The sequence below is a fragment of the Malaya genurostris genome, chromosome 3 (assembly GCF_030247185.1).
Source record: "Malaya genurostris strain Urasoe2022 chromosome 3, Malgen_1.1, whole genome shotgun sequence".
Classification (NCBI taxonomy): domain Eukaryota; kingdom Metazoa; phylum Arthropoda; class Insecta; order Diptera; family Culicidae; genus Malaya; species Malaya genurostris.
Genome location: NC_080572.1, coordinates 168604179 through 168627291, shown reverse-complemented (window position 1 = coordinate 168627291; position 23113 = coordinate 168604179). Strand labels below are relative to the sequence as shown.

Genomic DNA, 23113 nt, shown 5'->3' with positions numbered 1-23113 from the left:
ATTCAAAATTGTGCTCAACATCAAAATGGAACTCCATTCGAAATCTCAGATACAACTGAATCAATTCTCACGAACTTAGATTCAAATGATAGGTCTCATGGTATTGCGAATTCTGTCCGGGTTGGACTTCAGGTTTCGGAATTGCAGGGTGATAGATATAACAAATTTCGTACCGTTATATAAAAGGATTTTGCTGAACAGGTTATCATTAAATAGAGACGTCAATTAACCGGAATGTCGGTAAACAGGTGAAATCATCAAAATAGCTATTAGGTTCTAGGTCAAAACTAAGTGATGTTAATAAATGTAGTTTTTGAAATAGAATGTGCCAAATACCTGTGAACTGTGCTCATATGTGGGAACAGATGTAGAAAATTGTATCAGAATACAGTGATATGAATTGTAGCATTAAAAACAATGTTTGGCGATTGTGCGTGATAAGAAATGCATCAGAAGATCTAACCGCACACGGGATGTTTCATTGAGCTTTTACTTTTATTTTATCGGTTTCTAATTTGCAAATTAGTGCAAATTCTTATTATTCTTCAAATATATGTGAGAATGAAATTTTTACATTACGGAGAATCAAATTGTGTTCCTTACTGGAAATGACATCATTCATCTTACTTTGTAAATGCTCCACGGTTTTTGGATCATCGGCCAGATGATTTTAGCCTATCAGAGCAACCGCCAACAAAGTGTTGAAGTAATAAAAAAGAAAAATTTCAAAACTCGAATGTTTATCATATACTTTAAATAAGATTTTAATAACATGCTGCACATTTCGGCAATAACTCGTATGCATGATTCCCGATGATGTCAGTCGACTTCCTTCCAAAAACAACAAATATATCTTTAGTTTTTGGTCTTCACGAAAAAGAAAATCTCGGCAAAAGAAATTTTTCTGTTAGATTGAAAATACCGAGAAATTTGCCGAGCTTTAAGCTGTTCAAATATCTACAAAAGTTTTGCCGAGTTTCACGAAAACACTAAATATGATTAGGTTTAACATCTTAAAATGTTATAATTTAAATCATACGAGTGAATCTGCTTGTTTTCCGAAAAATACGATCGATCCGTTCAAAAATGTCGTTTGTGCATATTGCGATAAACATTCAATCAATATTCAGAATTTATATTCTGGGTCTCATATCGATGCAATATTCATCTGTTAATCTTGCAATCTTTTATGTTTTCGCTTTGATTGTTTTTCAAAGCTTCATTCAGTGAAAATCTGACGATCTAAGTCCTAATTTTTCGGTCCATCGAGACACTCCAATGCTGATTGAAATGTTTTTTATTGCGACATTTCCACGAGAGAGCGTATTCTTCTTCTTACTTCTGGTTAGTGTTACATGGTGTCACATCACTTGAAATGATACCGTTTGATGGCACTTGGCTATATTGTCAGTTAATCTTCATTCATAACATTCCCCGCACTAAACCGATACGACATGCTCATTCGTTGAGAGTTTTAACTGAAGTCGTGGGACGAATCAGGAATACGCTATTATTTCGTGATAATGTAACTGTGAAACTAATGGCGTTTTCTTTTTCAAATTGCACCGGTGCAGCTTGCCGGGACGATAAACAATTCGTATACTCAGAACCAGACAAAGGCTTAGGCGTAGTAGGGAAACGACTTTGTTTTATTTTTTCTTAATTTTTTTGAATGTGGGAAGTAAAATGCGCGGCTTTGACCACCGGAAATTCTAACGCATGGAAGGTAGACGTTTTGAATTTAAACCAAAAAGAACTTAAGACCAATTGTGGGACGATCAATTTGGAATATATTGCGGAAGATTCACAAAAAAAAATTACCTACACTTGAAAGAAATCTTGAGCCGCATATACGGATACAAAATTCTAAGCAAATCATTAAAAAACACTTGAACCATCGAAATATCCTTTCAGAATAATAAAAATAATCTGTTGGTGTCTAAACAAGTAGTTTATTTCTATGATCTCCAATATTCAATAGTACGGTTATAGACTATTTAATTTATTGTCTCAATGTCATTGCATTTCAATGTTGTATTTTTTTATTGTACATTTTTTCTTCGTTTACATAATAAATAATCAGTATTTGTAATATTTTATGTTTGGTTTGCCGCAATTCCATATTAATTGCTTGCGTAAACATACAATACATGAACATTTATTGAGTTTTTACAATAATAAGATGTCTGATGAGAACAGTCGAAATTACCGTTGATCCGTTATTTTATTTAGGTAGGTCATTATGCAGATTTTCAATGTGTTACGTTGTAGACTGTGAAATTCGACACTGTTCTGCTTAGTAACTTACAAACATTACTCAATTGTTTTTGAACAGTGCATTTGATTCATTACTGACAGAATTATTATTATTTATTGTCTTTGATAGCAGTTTATTCACTCTTTAAATTTGACATGCCTTCAATAGATAGTATATATTGTCTATTGGATTGATTTTTGTGGTTGATGTTACTGGCTCAAATTTATAAGAATGTACATTATGTACAGATAAATAAGTTATCTTGGCATAGTAAACTAAAGCACTACTTCCTGTCGATTGAAAACAACTCAAAATCTCATCATAGGATTTATACTAAAAAATTGACTTTTGATAGAGATGTCTCTATCAGAATGGAGTGCATTTCGTTCAATTTCCGATCGGAAATTGAAAGAAGTTTAACAATCAACCAATATTGTGAGTTCACATTAAACCTAATTAATATTTTTGGAATGTCAATATGGCAAGAGAATCTACATACCTTATACACTGCTACATAAGATTCCCTTAAAAATGACTTTGTTTGGAAGCCCTTTGATTTTTTTGTGTCGTAATGTTTTATTCCATTATGTCAATGAATAATAGAAAATTTACTTTGAATCCAAACAGAAAAGAAATTCATTGCACAAAGAGGAAACATGCGGTGCTGCTTCCATTAGATATGTTCTGATTTTATATTCTTAATTCTGGTATTTAGTTAACAAAAACAAAATTTAAACTAATCGGGTTTTCGTTATTACAAATAAAACGTTCCTTAATCGCTAGATAACAATTATCCACATTCCTAAACAAAAGGAGGTAAATCACAATTGCATAATGTCCCGCCTTCACCCATTTTACACCAATCGATGCAAAGTTCGTCCCAATTCGGTGTTGTGGTTTGGTAATCCAGATCTGTTGCTAAATCGGAAACATGCTCTGCAGTACACTGACTACAACCGTTCAGCTGAATTCTAGCAGACGCACAAAACACTCGGCACACATCATCGTGATCAGGATGTAGTTGTGGTGGTTGCTTGAGCGCACAGCCACATTTTTGTGAACCTGTGAAAAATATTTAAAGTTATTAGTAATGTTTATGAAGTTTATAACACTTAACATATAATCGAACTCTCTCAATAATTTTTTAAACAAAATCAGTCATCAATTTTTTTTTCATTTAACTTTTTTTTCGGTTTAGAACTCGAAAAAAAAATTCGATGCACATTTTCTGATTTGATTTTCTTAAGTTCCACGTTCACAAAAAAGAGACTATTTCAAAAGTTTATAGACATGCAATGTGTGTCCTTTTTTAGGCTTTCAAATAAGCGATCCCAAGAAAAAACCAAACTTATTGATTATTCAATGAAAAATATTAAAAGTTAATAAACAAATAAAAGTATTCCGGATGTGAGCCAATTTTTTTATTTCCTTAGAGTATAAAGATCAATACCTTCGAAGCAGTGACTCGCTCGGATACGGGTTTAACTTGTAGCGCCACTGATCGAATCCTCAGCTTAACAGCTTATTGTTAGTAGCGTTTCAGTTAAGATCGTGATGTAAAAATTTAAAGATCGCCGTTGTAATGCATTCAACATTAAGAATCATGATAGCGAAAATCAAAAACATCTACTGGAAAATTTTGATATTTTCGTAAGCAATACAATCTTAGGCTCTTTTTGTGAACGCGGAATTTCAAAAAATCATTTCTCGAAAATTAAACGTATCATATTGAAATAAAACAATCGCATCGAATATTTTTGAGTTTATAGCTCAAAATTATAGCTAACTGTAGCTAGCCGAGTGTCATATACCATTCGATTCAGCTCGACGAACTGAGCAAGTGTGTGTGTGTGTGTGTGTGTGTGTGTGTGTGTGTGTATGTATGTGTGTTGTCAACTAAGAGGTCGAGATCTCAGAGATGGCTGGACCGATTTTGATTAAACTAGTCGCAAATGAAAGGTCTCCCCGTCACCCAGAACGCTTTTGAATGGTTTTGAGATCGGATGTTTACTTTTTGAGTTATACGAAGTTTTATGACAAAATTTTCAGTTTTTTGACAGTATCTGTCACATTTGACCTTGAAAAAAGAATATGTTTCCAGACATAGATTTCGCACGGTAATAGTTATCCAACAAGTCATAGATTGGTAAAATCCGTCCATTTTTAACGGAGATATCGATATTTTTGTGTAAGCGACTTTTCCCCCTATTCCAGCAGTAGAAGTTTTGAGCGCTGTATGACAAAGCAATGCTTGGGAGCAACGTAAAACACGATTTTTTAATACTGTTACATACAATTGTTTCTAAGTATCAAAAAGACTGTGTACAGTATCCTTTTTCATTACATTTTGCCTCGGACCGATTTTAGCACGGTTTGTTTTTGGCAACATAATCGTTCGAATATGACATATGTAAACCAAATAATGGCAGCATTTTCCAGTTGAAAGCAATTCCATAATTATATTGATTTAAACTACTTACAGCAATAAATGCTCGAAGAACATATAAACCATATACCATTCGAATCAGTTCGTCGAGATCGGCAAATGCGCGTGTGACAAATAATTTCACTCAATTTTTTTCGGAGATGACTCAACCGTTTTCTACAAACTCAGATTCATACAAAAGTCGTATGCTTCTAAACAAGGTTCCTGAATTATGTTTGGATCCGATTTATGGTTCCGGAACTACAGGATGATATGTGAAACGAAATTAAAATGGTGGACCCATTTTTCTCGTAGATGGCTAACTGATCTAAAATTCAAATGAAAAGTTTTAAGATCCTATAAAACATCTTGCTTTTCAGTCAGATCCAACTTCCGATTTAGGGGATACAGGATGATTAGTATAAAAATGTCTATTTCACATAATTAATCAGGTTTATCGGGTTTACAGGTTTGAATAGTCGATAACCAAATAAACTTATTTCAGTTTTAGTGGTATTCAGTTTTCGATTTGGATTTATTTCGCACTACAATTTCTCAAAGATAGTAATACTGATTTTCAAACATTTTGAAACAAATGTAAACTAAACAGCTATTCAGGTGTTTTTATCTGACTTCGGCTACACCGATTTTCGAATTCCGGTTCCAGTACGAATCGTTTCTCAAAGCTCAATCGTTTTCTAAAATAAAGCCAGATTACTTCGACATATCATGGAATGTTAAATCGGTTATTACACGTTTAGATTCAAATTCGATCCGATTTGCAGTTTAGACAATACAGAGTAATGAGTGATTAAAATCTCAAATTGCTGCTTAAATCGGCGGTCATTAAAATAGTGTCATGAGAACTGAAACACCGAAGAATGTTCATGTAAAAAACACATACGGATTGATAAAAAAGGTATCATCTCACTGCTAGGTGGATTAAGCACGTTTTTATGGTGTAAGTGACATTCCATTTATGCATTAGATTTTCATTTTGAAAGTTAAAAGCTCAGTGATATATATATATATATATATATAGATATATATATATATATATATATATATATATATATATATATATATATATATATATATATATATATATATATATATATATATATATATATATATATATATATATATATATATATATATATGAATTCAATGAATTCAAACCTTTTAACTTAAACGTTTATTTCATTATTATTCCATGTCAGCACCAGCCAATCAGAATGCATTCTGAGAAAGAAAACTGCATCGGTATAAAGGATAACTAATTCAATCGGTATCAAAGATAATATTTCAACTTTTTTTCCATTATTTGCTGTACATCGTTTGTTGAAGCAAGACATACGGGAGAGCAATACCGAAGACTTCGCGCTTTTCGCATGAAACGAGCAACAGAATTGTGCAAAGGAACTTTGGGAGAACACTTTTCAACGGCGGTTCGCGTTTCCAGTGTGCAGCAGAGAAGGTGATCAAAGCTTCATGGGAACGCTGCGTTTGAAAAAACCGCTGCTCAGTTGAGATGCCCGGAATTTGAGTCGTAATTCATTGTTAGTTCCAAATGCACCTACTGATTTCGCCTGTAATCGATTGTTTCATCTTATTTGGTTAGTTTCCACTGGATTCCGGGTACAATGAATTTCGAGTCAATTTCCGGACGACTTTCCCGATTTTACACACCAAGAGCCATCTCAGTTCTGTCTAAATGCAGTTTCCTTAGGACATGGCAATTCAAGGCACTTTTCAGTCCCAGAGATCATCAATTTTCTCTTACTAAAAGCATCGGATTGTTCAAAATGGAAGCTGGAAAAAGCTTGCGCCGTTACCAACACATTCAATTATGACAGGCAACGCTCACACGCAATGCGAAAATGAAAGTCCTAAATCCACACTTGTTAAAAAAGTGTTTTTTTCTAAATATTTCTTGGCGTGTTAAGAAATCAAGTACGCCCCATTTGTTCCTTAAAAATTTAGAGCATAAATATGAAATGTGTCGTCATATGACAAGTGCGTTTGTTAGTTTTCATGTAATGGAATTGTGGATTGCTGAATAACACTATTCGATTCATGTACGAAAAGGGTTAAGTCAACGTAAACGAAAAGAATATTTTTATTAAATGTACAAAGTATAGATCTTAGAAAATAAATCCTATATTTATCCAATTATTAGTAACTTAATATCTAAGAGATGACAAAACACTGATAAACTCATTCGTTCTAGATAAAAATATAATCTATATGATATTTAATGGTGAAATCTGTTACAATCGATTTGTTTTTAATCAGTTAATAAGTGTTTGTCTGACAGTCAAATTATAAGTGTCTAGCTAATTCACTTTTGAGTGTAATGGATTTGGAATGTATCATCTTTTTCGTTGATAAAATTCAAGTGCTATATCTATAAGTTTTAATACGCGGCGAAATTAAGTGTACAGTGTAAGTTTCAGCTAGTCATTGTTATTCGTATTCACGTCAATTCGGGTATGTCTCTGACATTGCCCATTTTCATATCAGCGGTGGCACCTTTTGTTCGTTTGGTGCACTCATTACGAAATTATCTTATGTCGTTTTCGCTTGAGAAAACTGAAACTGACCCAGGGTAGTTTCATCAAACAAACACTTTTCACGAAATTGCGTTTTGATTTCGCACTTAGCAACGAGGGTTTGAGCAAACCTGATATAAAAACCAGGTTCGAAATTGACTCGATTTTCAGTTCAACAACGTTGAAACTAGGTTCGAAACTGGCTTCAAACAAACGGATTGACAGCAGTTAGAGTAGAAACTGGGTTAGGTTTGGCATCAAGCGAAAACGACATTATTAGCCATCCACTGGTATCGTCATTGTTTTTGTCTTCCCGGCCGTATGCGGTTTATTTTGTGGACTGTCTTGGACGGGGTGTAAAAGCACTTTGATCAATTTTTGAATTTGTAAAAAAGCATATGACTTTTTTGCAGTGTAAAGATTTTTTAGAGTGCCTGATATATTTTCTACAACTTTTCTTCTACATCATTTTTCTACCAATAACAGTTACAATTTGAAAAAAAGCTGTCATGCATTTATAAATCAACCCTTGAAAAATCATTCTTAAGTCGAATTTGCATCTTCATTAGAACAAAACCTACCAGGTTTGTCCTATTGAAGACGTGCCATCCAAATCGAAGCAAGTCAAAGTTCGCATGACATATGCCGTATATTTTCATTAGAAACAGGATTTGTTTAAATCGTCTGATTAGGTTATACTAACAGTTCGGCTGAAAAGTTCGTATCGTTTAATAGAAACACACATTTTTTTTGCCAAAATTCGTTTTTATTATTCAACATAATTGCCATCAGAGGCGATACAGCGATTATAGCGATCTTCCAACATTTCGATACCATTTTTGTAGTACGATTTGTCCTTTGCCTCAAAATAGGCCTCAGTTTCAGCGTTTACCTCTTCATTGCTTCTAAATTTTTTACCAGCGAGCATTCTCTTGAGGTATGAGAACAGGAAAAAGTCACTGGGGGCCAAATCTGGAAAATACGGTGGATGAGGGAGCAATTCGAAGCCCAATTCGTTCAATTTCAGCATGGTTTTCATCGACTTGTGACACGGTGCATTGTCTTGATTGTGAGCTCACGCGGCACCCATTTTGCACAAAGCTTTCTCATATCCAAATATTCGTGAACAATATGTCCAACACGTTCCTTTGATATCTTTAGGGTGTCAGCTATCTCGATCAACTTCACTTTACGGTCATTGAAAATCATTTTGTGGATTTTTTTCACGTTTTCATCGGTAACAGCCTCTTTTGGACGTCATCGCAGTGCTCATCGTCTTCGGTGCTCATATGACCAGTACGAAATTTTGCAAACCACTTACGAATTGTTGCTTCGCCCGGTGCAGAGTCTGGATAAATTTCATCAAGCCATTTTTTGGTATCGGCGGCACTTTTTGTCGTGAATACGACTTACTTTACTAAGGGGCGCCTTTTCAAAATTTACCCTCTGAGAGAGTGATAAGTTTTTGATCGTGAATATCTCTTGTTGTATCTAACGAAGCAACATAATTTTTGCTACATGCCATCGGATATATGATCACAATTTTATGATAAAATTTTTAGTTTTGTGACATAATCTCAAATAATTCAAAATTAAACCTTTTCTGAAATGTTTGGTATAAACGAGTATCAAAGAGTATAATTCATAAGGCGCGTTTGATTTCTCGTATTTTTAAAGCTCATAGCTCAGTGATCTGTGATCGGATTTATATAATCTAACTACCAATAGAATCGAATTTTTTCAACTTAAACGTGTATAGCAACAGCATTGAAGTATTTCAATAGGAGGACGGGTACAGCGTGATGGGAGCGACATTAATGTTAAAGCCTCTATAATTGAAACAAAAAAAGTATTTCAATAGTACACTATTAAAAAACCTGTCTCATTTGACCCATGTCAACACCAACCAATCAGAACGCGTTCTGAGGAAGAGAACTAAATATCTGCTTGCTCGAGAAAAATGTTCCGAACAGTGCTTAATATTGGGGTGAGTTCCACAATTCTGAAAGGCAGGAATGAATCCCGTACAGCATCCTAATAGTTTCTTTCAATGAAATGCAAATCCGAAATGAAATAATCGACATTAAAATTCTGTGTGCGGCTATTTTTATAACCGTTAGGACCGCCCATTAGTGAAAAAGCTACAAACGAAATCACGTAAAAAAAGCCTCTTAATAAAAATTGGATCATTATGGATTCTATCGCCACTGCGAGCAAATGTATTGTGTGTCGTTTGCAAAGCTAGTTTCGCTTTCGACAAGAGCGATTACGTCACAGCTGCTAGTCGTTCGCATTGGTGAAAAAACAACGAAAAGAGGTTAACGGTGGAGAGCATCACACAAAATCAGCGGTTCTAATGGCTCTAAAAGTTTTCTTAAGAACTATTAGGATTTCTTCTTCGCAAATCGAAGATAAATATCCTAAGTTTAGTGCAAATCTAGAACACTTTGATTAGATTTGTGCACAATTTATCAACTAATTGATATTCGGAAGTGTTAAGGAACATGTCAGTTGTTTTCGTATTCACAACATCCAGTTATGTCTATGACATTACCCACCCGCCTTTTTTCATCAAAAAGTAGTGTTTCATCAACACACGAAATTTCTTTTTTTCCATTTTTTTCACAATAACAAAAGTAGCTTCACTCAAAATTCAATATCTCCCAAACTAATAATCAGACAGCTGTCAAATTTATACACCTATCTTTTAAAGGTTGGTACTAACTGAAAATGGTACGGATTTAATTCTAGTGGCGCCCTCTCATAGAAACGATACGAACTTTTCAGCCGATCTGTTATTTGAGTACTATTGAGTACTATCGATCTATATTGATCACACTTACCTAACCCATTTGCACATAAAGTTGAACAAACTTCATTTTGAGTTCCAGTTGTTAATTTAAGTATGTTGACTTCTTTGGTAGTTTCATGTTCCAGGCAGGACAGCCCGCAGGCTGGCCCTCCGTAACCTTCACTGAAAATATAATGGAATCGAATATTATAACAAATGCTTTTGAGTTAACGGGTATAGTTTGACGAGTTTAACTCACTAATTAGACAAATACTACTGTGATTATGAATAATGTTTTTGTTGAATTTCATCTACAGGTTGATGGTTTCTAGATCTCAACTCATGTTGTTATCATACGTTTAAATATTCATCAATTTACCAAGGTCAAGTGTAGAACATGTTTAGCAGTTACAATTGCAATATTTTTCGTTATAATACCATTATTATACAACGCATTCATCAATTATAAAACCAGCGTAAATTCTACAAATAAGAGCCAGCACATTAGTTTCAAGAACTACATTCCCCAAAGCAAACGGTACTTGAGAGATGCGCATAGTTTTGTTGGATGGTGCCATCTTTGAAAATTAGCATTTTTTACAAATGGGAAATCAATTAGCGCAAGACTGAAAACTCTCGTTTTCTCGCGTCGAAAGGTGTTCCAATATATGGGTTTTACTAGTTGAAGACCAAATGAGACGCTTCGGTTATAATGGTCCTCAGTTTCCGGTAGTACCGAAGTACCGAAAGTGTAGAAAAACTCTTACAAATGGAAATCACCTGGATTTCTCATGGATAGTTAGATTCAAACGAAAGGTCTTATGGTTTCATAGCTTACTATGAAATTTTAGACGGATTCGATTTCTAGTTCCGGAAGCATAGAACGATGAATGTTAAAATTTTATCCCTTCATTTAAAATGACGACGCAAACTGCGTAAACAAATTGGAAACTGATATTCATGCTTAGTTCATGGTCATACAAACATAATTGGCTGTTCCGATACCCTAACATCCCAAAATGGAAGTTGAATTTCTCATACTGACGGGATTAACTAGGTGGTTTAAAACAGAGTTTGCTACACTATAACCACGTCGCTCGACAACTGCGAGTTTAAAGCGCAAAACACCGGTAAGGCCATTCCCAAAAAGATTTCGTACTATACTCGATTGACAATGCCTCTGTAACAAAAAACAACTTTTTATCAGAACCCTGGGAACCCCTAGTGTTATATACCATTCGATTAAGCTCGACTATATCAGAAAAGGTTCAGTGTGAGTATGTAATCTTTCATAGATTTTTTTTACGCCGCTCAAATTTCTCTGGTATGATCCAATTTCAACAATCTAAAGCTCGTTTAAAAATTACTATTAGATCATTGATTAAACTCAAAAATCAAATCCTTGCACGGAAAGACCGAAATCAGCATTTTTTGCGAAAAAATTAGTTGATTTTCTGATTTTAGTTAGTTATTTTTTGAGACAACTAAAAAAATCTTGCTTTTGCTAATTTAGATTTTTTAATTCTAACTTCCTTAATACTAATAAAATATTTGTTGTCAGTCGGTGTTGAACAGTCGTTCGCACCGCACGCGTATAGCTCTTGGCTCCTGGAATTTTTTTCTGGCTACCTAGAGTTTCATTGATTCAAGGCTTCAGTCTTTTTCAAGGCTACCTGAATCACTAACTAAGTGACTAAGTGATATTAGAGTGACTAAGTGATACAAAGAGTGTCTAAGAAATTAATCAGCCTTTTTTAAGGCTAGCTAGGAGTCTAATCGAAGACTAATTTAGCCTAGTTAATTTAATTTAAAATTTCATTGATTTCAAAAATGCCTGCATCCAACCGGAAATGCAACAAGCCTAAGGCTAAAAATAATTCAATACGGAATAAATCACAATCCGTTATTCAACATATTTCTAATAACATTCACGATCTTATAGAATCTGAATGTAAAAATAAAAGACAACGGACGGATTTCCCTTCCGTTGATCCTATGCCGTCTAACAATATTTACGAGATTCTTCCTGAATCCGATTGTAGCGACATAGAAGAAAATTCTTCAAAAATTCCCAAAATGGACGCTTGTCGTTCTGGGAAGAAACATCAATCTATGCCACCAGTGACAGTGATGATTTCCGACTTCAAAGCATTCCGTACTGAGCTTTCTACTTTTCTCCCGGAAGTAAAAGTCTCATTTCAAATCGGACGAAGAGGAGAATGTCGAGTCTTGGTGGATGGATTGGAAGATTACGAACGTCTTATTCGATATTTGTCCGAGAAACTTCATAAATTTTATTCATATGATATAAAATCAGACAGACCCTTCAAGGCTGTCTTGAAAGGATTATCAAATGATCAAAGTATTGATGAAATTAAAAATGAACTGAAAGAATTGCTTGGTTTTGCCCCTTCCCAAGTAATACTTATGAAAAAAAGAGCGAATGGTACTTCTAAACCACGCTCTGGAATTTCCCATGAACTTTACCTAATACACTTCAATCGAAGTGATGTAAACAATTTGAAAACTTTAGAAAAAGTACGTTTCATTTCCCACATTAAAATTCATTGGGAACATTATAAACAGCATAATCGTATTGCAAACTTAACGCAATGTCGTCGTTGCCAAGGCTTCGGTCATGGAACCAAAAATTGTCATATGGATATACGGTGTTTGAATTGTGGTAAATCGCATTCGAAAGACGTTTGTCCAATGAATGAAACCACTGATAAATTTTCATGTTCAAATTGCAATGGAAATCATAAATCCAATTATTTGAAATGTCCTGTCAGGGAAAAAATTTTAAACGCTCGTTCGCTTCGACAACAAGTCAAATCAACGACCTTAAATTTACAGAACATACCTGAAAATCAAAAAACCGTTACAAGTGCCACGCCTAATTCTTCTAAGGCACTGATTTCTTCTAAACAAAAAACAGGTACGCCTGCCAATTCGTCTTCTAACGAAAACAATTTATTGACAGGTAGATCGACCTCGTCATCATCTTCTTCTAATGTCAGTTATGCTGGTATATTAGGTAGAAATCTATCACCTATTTCTTCTATTGTAAATAATCAAAACACAGGACCGCCTTGCAGTTCTTCTTCTAACGAAAACAATTTATTAATAGGTAGATCGGCCAAATCATCTTCTTCTAATGGCAGTCTACCTTCCAATATTCCTTCAATGCCATTCGCTTCTTTAAATGAAGTTAATTTTAGCGATATAACTGAAAATAAAACGATCTACCTACAAGATCAACTTTTTCAAATGATTATCCGAATGAATTTGACTTCATCACTTTTTGAAGCATTTCAAATCGGATGGCAATTTGCAAATAATATTATAATGAATTTAAAATTTAACAGTGATGTTAAATAATTATTTGAATATTTTAAATTGGAATGCTCGATCTTTGAAATCGAGTGAAGATGAATTTTATAATTTTCTCAAAGTTCACAAAATTCATGTTGCCATTGTGACAGAAACTTTTCTTAAACCAAATGTAAAATTGAAAAGTAATCCACATTATGTGGTTCATCGATTTGACAGGTTTACTGGAATGGGTGGTGGAGTTGCCATTTTTGTCCAACGGCAAATTAAACATCGAATTTTACCTTCTTTCAATACTTGGGAATCGAAGTTGAAGCCATTCATGGAATTTATTTCATCGCTGGAGCATATTTGCCATTCCAATGCACCGGCGAACAATTAAATTCTTTAAAGGCGATTTGCAAAAACTTACAAGATATCGATCGAAATTTTTCGTAATAGGGGACTTAAATGCTAAGCATGTCCAGTGGAATTGTAGGCAAAATAACAGTAATGGTAAAATACTTCATAATCAACTCTCAGCTGGTTACTTCACAGTTCTTCATCCTCTTCCGTGAAAAACCCATCTTGTTTCTCTTCCGTGAAAAACCCATCTACAATTGATCTGGTTCTAACGGATCAAAGTCACATTTGTAGTCAACCGATTACACATGCTGACTTTGACTCAGATCATCTTCCTGTAACATTCAGACTTTCCAACGAAGCTATAATTAATCCAATTAGTTCTATTTTCAACTATCATAGAGCTAATTGGTTGGATTACAGATCTCACATTGAAAATCATGTGGATCATGAAACTATTTTAGAAAATTCTGCGGACATCGACACAGCAATTGATAATTTGAATCATTATATTATCGAAGCTAGAAATCTTTCAATTCCCAAAGCTCAAACTAAATTAAATTCTCCTATCATCGATGACAATCTTCAACTGCTCATTCGGTTGAAGAATGTTCGTCGACGACAATATCAACGTTCTCGTGATCCTGCTATGAAAAACATAGTTAAGGATTTACAAAAAGAAATTAAACATAGATTTACTCTTTTGCGAAATGAAAATTTCGCTAAAGAAGTTGAACAAATTAAACCATATTCTAAACCTTTCTGGAAACTTTCTAAGGTTCTTAAGAAACCTCAGAAACCAATTCCTGCTCTCAAGGAAGGAAATCAAATACTTCTTACAAACGGCGAAAAAGCTCAAAAACTTGCTCAGCAGTTCGAGAGTGTCCACAATTTTAATTTAAACGTTGTGAGTCCTATTGAAAATGAAGTCTCACTGAAATATGATCATATTTCAACCCAAGTGTTATCACACGATGACATTATTGAGACGAATTTTGATGAAATTAAATCAATTATTAGGAAACTCAAAAACATGAAGGCTCCTGGTAATGATGGAATTTTTAATATTCTTATTAAAAATCTTCCCGATGTTGCCTTGAGACTCCTGGTTAAAATTTTCAACAAGTGTTTTTCATTAGCTTACTTCCCAAAAAGATGGAAAAACGCTAAAGTAATTCCTATCCTAAAACCTGATAAAAACCCAGCAGAAACATCAAGTTATCGCCCAATTAGCTTACTTTCTTCAATCAGTGAACTTTTTGAAAAAATTATCTTGTTGAGAATGATGACTCATATAAATGAGAATTCAATTTTTTTTACCAGAGCAGTTTGGATTTCGTCATGAACATTCAACTACTCATCATCTTGTCAGAGTAACGAACATGATAAAATCAAATAAATCTTCTGGGTTATCCACTGGAGTTGCTCTTCTAGACATAGAAAAAGCATTCGACAGTGTTTGGCACAAAGGTTTAATAGCAAAAATGTCTGATTTCCAGTTTCCTATTTATTTGATCAAAATGATTCAAAATTATTTAACTGATCGTACTCTTCAGGTTAGCTATCAGAATTGTAAATCTGAATTGCTACCCGTACGAGCCGGTGTTCCGCAGGGTTCGAGCGTAGCTCCAATCTTGTATAATATTTTCACTTCTGATCTTCCAAATCTACCCGTCGGTTGTCAGAAATCGCTATTCTGTGACGACACAAGTCTGTTAGCCACAGGTAGAAATTTAAGAGTGATCTGCAGTCGCCTTAAAAGAAGCTTAGATATTTTCAGTGATTATTTGTCAAAATGGAAAATTAAACCAAATGCAGCAAAAACGCAATTAATTATCTTTCCTCATAAGCCAAGAGCTTCTTTTCTTAAACCAAACAATAATCACATTCTCAAATTGAATGGCTAGGAATTGACATGGTCTGATCAAGCAAAATACTTAGGTTAAACGTATGACAAAACCCTCACTTTCAAGGATCACATTGAAGGAATCCAGGCAAAGTGTAATTAATATATTAAATGTTTATATCCTCTTATAAACAGAAATTCTAAGCTCTGTCTGAAAAACAAATTATTAATTTATAAACAAATTTTCAGACCAGCCATGCTTTATGCAGTACCAATTTGGTTAAGTTGTTGTTCCACCAGAAAGAAAACGCTTCAAAGGATTCAGAATAAAATTCTGAAAATGATTTTGGAGCGTCCTCGCTGGTTTAGTACAAATGAGTTACACAGACTCACAAATATAGAACCATTAGATGTAATGTCACATAATATTATAAGCAAATTCCGACAAAAATCGATGCAATCTTCAATTGAATCGATTAGCTCTCTGTATTAGTTAGTAAGTTAGTATATAAGTTCCTTTTCCCCATTACACAATACAAGTAGGTTTAGAGTTTTCCCTACACAAAAATCACAGAATTGCGGAAGCAAATGATGTCTTCATGGTAATAACCAAATCATATATATAATAGGGCTGAAAAGTCATCACTTGTGGCTGAACACCCAATTTAAATCTTAATAATTTAGTTTTAACTCATATTCCAATAAAAAGTTATTAAAAAAAATGTAAGCGTTGAAGTGCACTTTTTTGAATTACCAGAATCAATCATGAAATTATAATGTTCCAAAAGTTTGCTCAATCAAATGAATAACGGGAGGAAAGCATTATCCCACCACTAAATGAATTAGAAAGCGATTTGATCAATTTTGTCAATTAATAGGGATCAGGTGTTCATAATTAAAATCTAAATACGCTCGCCTGCAGTCGGTGTAGCATCTGAGCATAGCTTATTGTCGTGCAGATATTTGTATGCTGACATTCCTAGGACGATGTTTTCATCTAGGATGCACAAGAATATTATTCAAACCATTTCATATTTCATGGTTTTGGTTGAAATATCATACGAAAATCTTGGCTCTCTATCAACACAACAAAAACGAAATGCCAAAATTTGAACATTTGTCACTAAACTTACTCGGTAGCCAAGCTTGGAAAAAATCCTTCCTTGTTTTTATCAGTAAGTGCATATTAAAACGTATCACGATAAATTTTTCAAGTATTCTCGGTAGCCAGCTACGACAAACACATGATAATAGCATCATAACTATTTCTAAAAACAACAACAACCAACTACAAAAAAATAATAATATTCAATAGCGAAAACATTTTTGTCTTGCTAATTCCCCGTTTCGGATCACTGTGCATTGGAGTCTTAGTTTTCGTAAATCTTTCAAAAGAAATGAAGTATAATTTCTCCATTTTTAAAACAATTTACCTCGTTTTTCCGAATCTGAATAAAATTTCATAGCTGGTTATGTGACTATGCGACCTTTCACATACATCTTGAGAGTTTTTAGGAAAATTAAGTGCGCTTTGTTATACACTTTTTACTCCGCAATTCCGGATCCAGATAAAATTTGAAATCAGATTATGGCACCTTTCATTGGAAATCAAGTTTATGAAAGCGGTCTCTAAGAAAGAGAAATCCATGTGAACTTTATTTAAATTGCACATTTTACCCAATTACTTCAAAACCGGAAATCAGTTCTTGACAAACTTTAAAAGCCGATTATGAGATTATAAGAACTTTCATTTGAATCTTATTTTATGGAAGTCGAATTAGTGGTCTGTAATGCCGTTTTTGTTTTTAGCGCTGCACCGGTGTATTGTAGCAGAGACTATATTCGCTCCAATTTGGTGTAATCAAAGCATCCTTTTCTGGCCTACACCTGTGAAGTGCCACCGTTAAAAAAGAAAATGCCATAAGACAATCAAGAGAACTTATTTTTTTCGTTTTTGTCTTTCTCATATAGAAAGGTTATGCTATCACTGTGAAAATCGATATTCGACTCAGTTCGTCGAGTCCGTAAAATGTCTGTATGTGTGTATGTATGTATGTAAAAATTTTTTGCACACACTTTTCCGAAGGTGATAAGTGCAAAAAATATGAAAATAAGTGCACTTACTTTTCTCAGAGACGGCTGAACCAATTCTTACAAACTTAGATTCAGATGAAAGGTACAATTGTCCTTTACAAAGCTTCTGAATTATATGTATATTAATCCGACTCTCGGTTCCGGAGTTACATAATGATTAGTGAAAAAAAATCTTATTTTAACTTACTTCCTCATTCATCCGGATCCGACTTCCGGTTCCGGAATTATATGGTGAAGTGTGTTAAAAATTTTATACCGTCACTTGAAGCGGCGAAACAAAACACGTAAAAAATGTCTTAACTTGCCTCGAAACTATTCCAATCGGTAGCCATTGTCAATATCTCGGTTTTTGATTCCGGAAACACCGGAAATAAAAAGTAAAATAATTTCTAAACTTGCCTCAAAACTATTTCAATCGGTAGTTATTGTCAGTAGATGGCCAAACATAAATTTGGCTTTCTTGTTTGTTCTTGGGTTTTTGATGAATGGCTGATGAAGATTGTAGCCATAGACTCAAAAATGGATCCCAGTCACTTTCCTCGAACCAACTTTGATTATACCGGTTCCCAGATTCCAATTTCGGAAGTACCTCTTTTCGTTCCTTAGAGATGGCCTAACCGACCTGAGTACTGTTTCACTCTGTAAGTTATACTAGTTTATGGACAAACCTTTTTGTTTTTAGTATCAAAGAAAATTATTTTGATGAATACCACACATTTATATATGAGAATATGTGAGATGTGAGAAAGGTATCATTACACCACTAGGCAGATTAAAACAGGTTTCAACCTGTTCTACCCCGTTACTCCGATACTGGAACTCGGATTCGAATTAAATTCAACAGCACTACGAAACCTTTCATTTGAATCTAATTGGTCCAGCCATCACCGAGAAAATCTAGTCCGCATTTGTATTGCGTGCGTACATACATACACACACATACAGACATTTACTGATTTCGACGAACTGATTCGAATGGTATATTATACTCGGCTTTTCAGGCATTGGTTGAGAAGTAACATTGCATTACCTCTCTATATGCGATAGACAAAAATATTAAACTATCTGTTGGCATAACAACATGAGTTTGTAAATAAAAAAATCTTCTAATGGCTTATCACGTCAACTAAACCACAGATAACAGATATACAGGCTCACATATGAACTGTGTGTAAAATTTGCTCCATCAGCGTGGCGAACACTTGCAGGCACTACGATCGACACGAGGTGTCACCACGATTTGGGTGCCGCTTTCACATGAGCCACAATTTTGGGTGCAATCACAGATTACAGACATACAGGCTCGAACAAGATTTTTCAAAATCCTGTGTAAATTTCAAATTTGCTATACGTTGGAAACACTACTGCCACCTACACGACTATTCACCGCGATCTTTCAAAACGTTCCACTACGTTCCGGAACGATAACAAAATCTTCACGCTAGATTTTTGTTTTGCTGTTGATTAAAATGGTAATTTTATTATTGTTTTATTCAGATCGAATTCTCGTGTGATTTATGCTACATGAAAATAAATTTGTCTCTAATACTTAGGGGAATCGTGTGATAAGTGTTAAAATTGTTATAGTTCGATTATTCATGTAACAGACAGGAGGATTTTGTTATCGTTCCGGAACGAAGTGGAACTTTTTGGGTTAGGCCACCGACTTACAAACATACCTTATGAATAGAAATCTCACGTCTCCACAACAACTGATACGCACTAACAATGCAGTTTTTCAATAAATGCATCGATAAAGTGTTTTTCTGCTGTACCTAAATATATCCTATAATGTCAACCTAAAACTGAACTGCTCAAACTTAAGTAACCGTCATAAAGCTATGGATAAAACAGTTCGATATAATCCGAACGACCTTGTCAGCGTTCTTGACAATAGAAATCCAGTAAACTGTCCCCAATTGTGTAATTGATGCATAATGTAATCTCAAGAAATTGATTTAAAACTTTATCAAGCTTGGTCTATAAAGGTTTAAGATCATATCATTTTGATTCAAGTGACTAGTAGTTATGTAAAAAGTTGAGAAACACTTCGTCTTTTCAAGGAAGTATGACCCCGATGGACTCAAGTATCAGATTGGTCGTCTTAGTTTCGACTCTCAAGTACCTCGGTACCTGTGTTATTTCCAAATGCACATAAGTGGACACATTAGGTATCTGATAACGAAATGCCAACAAAAAAAATGTTTTTCAAACATTTACAGGATACTGTAGAGGTGCTCACCTGGAAGATCAAATAAAGCTATACCAATTAACAATACTTTCAGTGATGGATTTTTGTAAACACTTATGTAATTATAACAAATCCAGTGTCGTATGTAATGAGGCGGGTGTTTGTCTATTGAAAGTTTTTGAGAGCTCTCAGGTCTGCTAAGCGATGTGAGATGACTAACATATAGATTATTGATATCTTTGAAAGGCTTGTCGAGCTTCAGCCCCCGTCAAGATTCGTGGCAGCGTATTTCAACCTCATGTCACAAAAAATCAACCCATTCAGATATATTCCCAGTAAATTATTTCGGTTTTTTCGATACTGTCTGCTTAAGAAAATATTTCAGTAAATTCGTTCTACGCTTGGCTTTCTCTTTTAGAAAGGCTATATATTCGCTGTGAAAACCGATTGGTTTATTGAGCCCCGAAAGCTCGAGTGTCTTACATTATTCGATTTAGTTCGCCGAGATCAGAATATGGTTGTGTTTGAACTTGGATGTGTGTAATGCACGATCGAAATTCAAAAACTTGAATTCAAAGGAAAGGTCTAATAATTCCAAATAGTTTTGTTAAACTCTTTATACATCCGACTACTGGTTCCGAAATTACAACTTTCATGCTATACACGTCAAAAAAGACAAAAAAAAGATAACAAGTTCTTTTTGTTAATACCGCTTCACGAATACCCAGGCCCGTACCCAGGATTTCAGTTCGGGAGGGGCCCTAAGATTAAAAAATAATGTTACTGAAGATTGTTTATATACCTAATTCTCGGTGTGCCTTTTACGGCTGTTTTTAACATACACTTTAAACTTTTCTACTGGAAGTGATATTGTATTACATTTCATTACGTTTACAGTCTTGTTTTTTCTGTAACACATGTCTGAGACATTCTAAATAATTATATGTTTTTGATTTCGGGATGGCCAGGGCACCTCGGACTCCCCCTCTGGGTACGTGACTGCGAATACCAGTTCCGCTAATAATGGAAGTAGTGAATGAAAATTTGTAAAATCGAACTGTCACAAATCAAAGTGATGGTTTAGTTTATTTTCAAAATTAGTTTCAAATGAAAAGAATTTTGGTTTCATCTTGAGGCGGCCCTCAAAATTATTGTAATCTGAACTGATTGGTGATAAATCCACTCCGGTTATACCGGTTTTCGATTCCAGGTAATTCGGAAGTAATCGTCAAAGAACGTCGAAATTTAACTCACATTAATCCATGACATGGGAACGATAATGTTAACGGCATAGTTCCACCACAAGGTGCACTAAAACTTGTGAATCTAAATCGGCAATACCATTTGTATATTCAGGAATTTGAACATTTCTTAATATTTAATCTTTATATTCAAATATCATCCATTTTGCGTCTGTTTAGCGGGTTGTTGAACCGTTTGGTGACGTTAGCGGTTCAATATAAACTGCTACGCACTGATGAGTCGAAGACAAAACGTAAACAGAAATACTCGACTAAATTTTGTTTCTTTTAAGATCGAAATAATAGATAGCAAATCAAAATAACTGCAGCTTATTGAAGTATGCCTTCGATAAGAGTAGAAATAGATAGCAGATTTCACATTTTCATTTTTCATCATCGAGTTTAAAAAATAATCAAATTGGATACAAAACTTTGTTATAAATCATAATTTTTAATTTTAAAAGACTGCACTCGATTTATAATGTAAATAACAATTGCATGGTCAACAGACTTCTGAGACACTGAGGATGAATGCAAAGAGCAGTATCTGTTTGCCACTATTACGTTAGTATCATAACGAAATAGTTTTTTTTTTAATAGCGGAGTCTGATAGGAACCTTTCAATCTTTTTTTAAAACGGTTTAGTTTTATTCCACTAACCGTTCGAAAACCAAACTTTGAATTGCATGGTTAGTTCTATATTTCATTACATGTCGGAGTATGAGCATTAGACAGCCCAAGCAATCAGGGTATCACATTCTAGGCTACCGACTCAATGAACGCAATTACGTTTAGTTTAATAAAACATTAACATTTTCGCATATCATATCTTGTTTTCTTGTTGAGCAGATCTTACAAAGAAGTCAACTGGTAAATTATTTATGGAGTGTAATATACATACATGGGAATATGTAGTTACATTATCGGAATGAAATCCTTCAGTTCTTTAGATAACACTGTGCGCTAATAAAGAAAACCACAACAGTCGACTGTCACACCTTGTTATGTTTCACCCAACATATAAAGCCAGCAACACGTTAAAAGTATACAAGCGAAAATTTTTATAAAGATTGTAAACGGAATTTCAAGTATTTTGGAGTTATGAAACCCTTATAAAGAAACATACACTTTAACAGAAACATTCTATCAACCGCAAATACAACCTAAGCCGTGACAATCACAAAACAATGAATATGAAATGTAGATCCACAAACTTTTCCAAATAACAGTTTTTTTTCGATAAAATTTTCATTCCAACTAATTACGGTAGTATTCTTTTTCGGAATCCGATCACATCATGTAGCACCGGACTTCGAACGAAAAGTCCCATTAATCACCAAGAGCACATTTAAAAGTCATTATCACACATATTTAAATTCCATACCAAAAGGATGCTTCACAGAATCCAACTTTTCTCATTAAGATTACACACATTTCGTGGCCCCATTTGTCACTCACATTCACTATAACAAATGTGTCAGCGAAACATTGTTCTAATATTTAAAGAGGATATGCAAAATTGCCACAACACAGATATATTGAGCAAATCACTATTTCACAGAAGACCAAGACTTACCTGCAAAGTTGTTGGCAGGTCTGCTTCCAGTTCACAACTACGATATTTCCAGCTGGACCATCACTTTTACTAGCCAGGACCGTTACCCCTGATGAAGATGATAAAACGAATTGTCCAAGTATGGGTGCTGCTTGCGAATCCTGCGCGAGACCCAAATCATTTCGACCATGTGCATGCGCAGTCAATATCAACAGAAGGACTTTCCATAACATTGCGATTGGTAAGGAAGGACCTAGAGAATGGAATGGGAATTTCAACGTTGTAAATAGAGCTGGTGGGCTTGAATGAGGGGGCGTGGATAGATACATTCAGTTAGGTAAAATGTGTAGGTAAATCCTTAAACTCCTGAAACTGTATTCAAAGTAAATAAGTAAAAGCGATGAAATTATTTTAAAACGGCTATTAGGACTATTTAATAGTCGATTTGGTAAATTACAAAAATCGATTTTATTAAGTTGTGAATCT

At 34.4% G+C, this 23113-nt stretch overlaps 1 protein-coding gene across 1 annotated transcript; it reads right to left on the bottom strand.

Annotated features, from left to right (window-relative positions):
* Positions 1–1932: 1932 nt before the first annotated feature.
* Positions 1933–22875, bottom strand: LOC131439322 (uncharacterized). Its single transcript, XM_058610211.1, has 3 exons — positions 22649–22875; positions 10078–10208; positions 1933–3319 (listed from the first exon to the last, which is right to left on the bottom strand). Exons 1-3 carry the CDS (start codon positions 22858–22860, stop codon positions 3060–3062), a joined length of 603 nt encoding a protein of 200 aa, XP_058466194.1. The 5' UTR covers positions 22861–22875; the 3' UTR covers positions 1933–3059.
* Between the last annotated feature and the right edge of the window lie 238 nt (positions 22876–23113).

Bases quoted from the DNA above. Each gene is read 5' to 3' on its own strand.
- LOC131439322 (XM_058610211.1), bottom strand. From the start codon at position 22,860: ATGTTATGGAAAGTCCTTCTGTTGATATTGACTGCGCATGCACATGGT. The intron at 10,209-22,648 runs GTAAGTCTTGGT...TTATATTTTCAG, and splicing joins ACCTGCCAACAACTTTGCAG to TGAAGGTTACGGAGGGCCAG. The intron at 3,320-10,077 runs GTAAGTGTGATC...TATTTTTCACAG, and splicing joins TTTATGTGCAAATGGGTTAG to GTTCACAAAAATGTGGCTGT.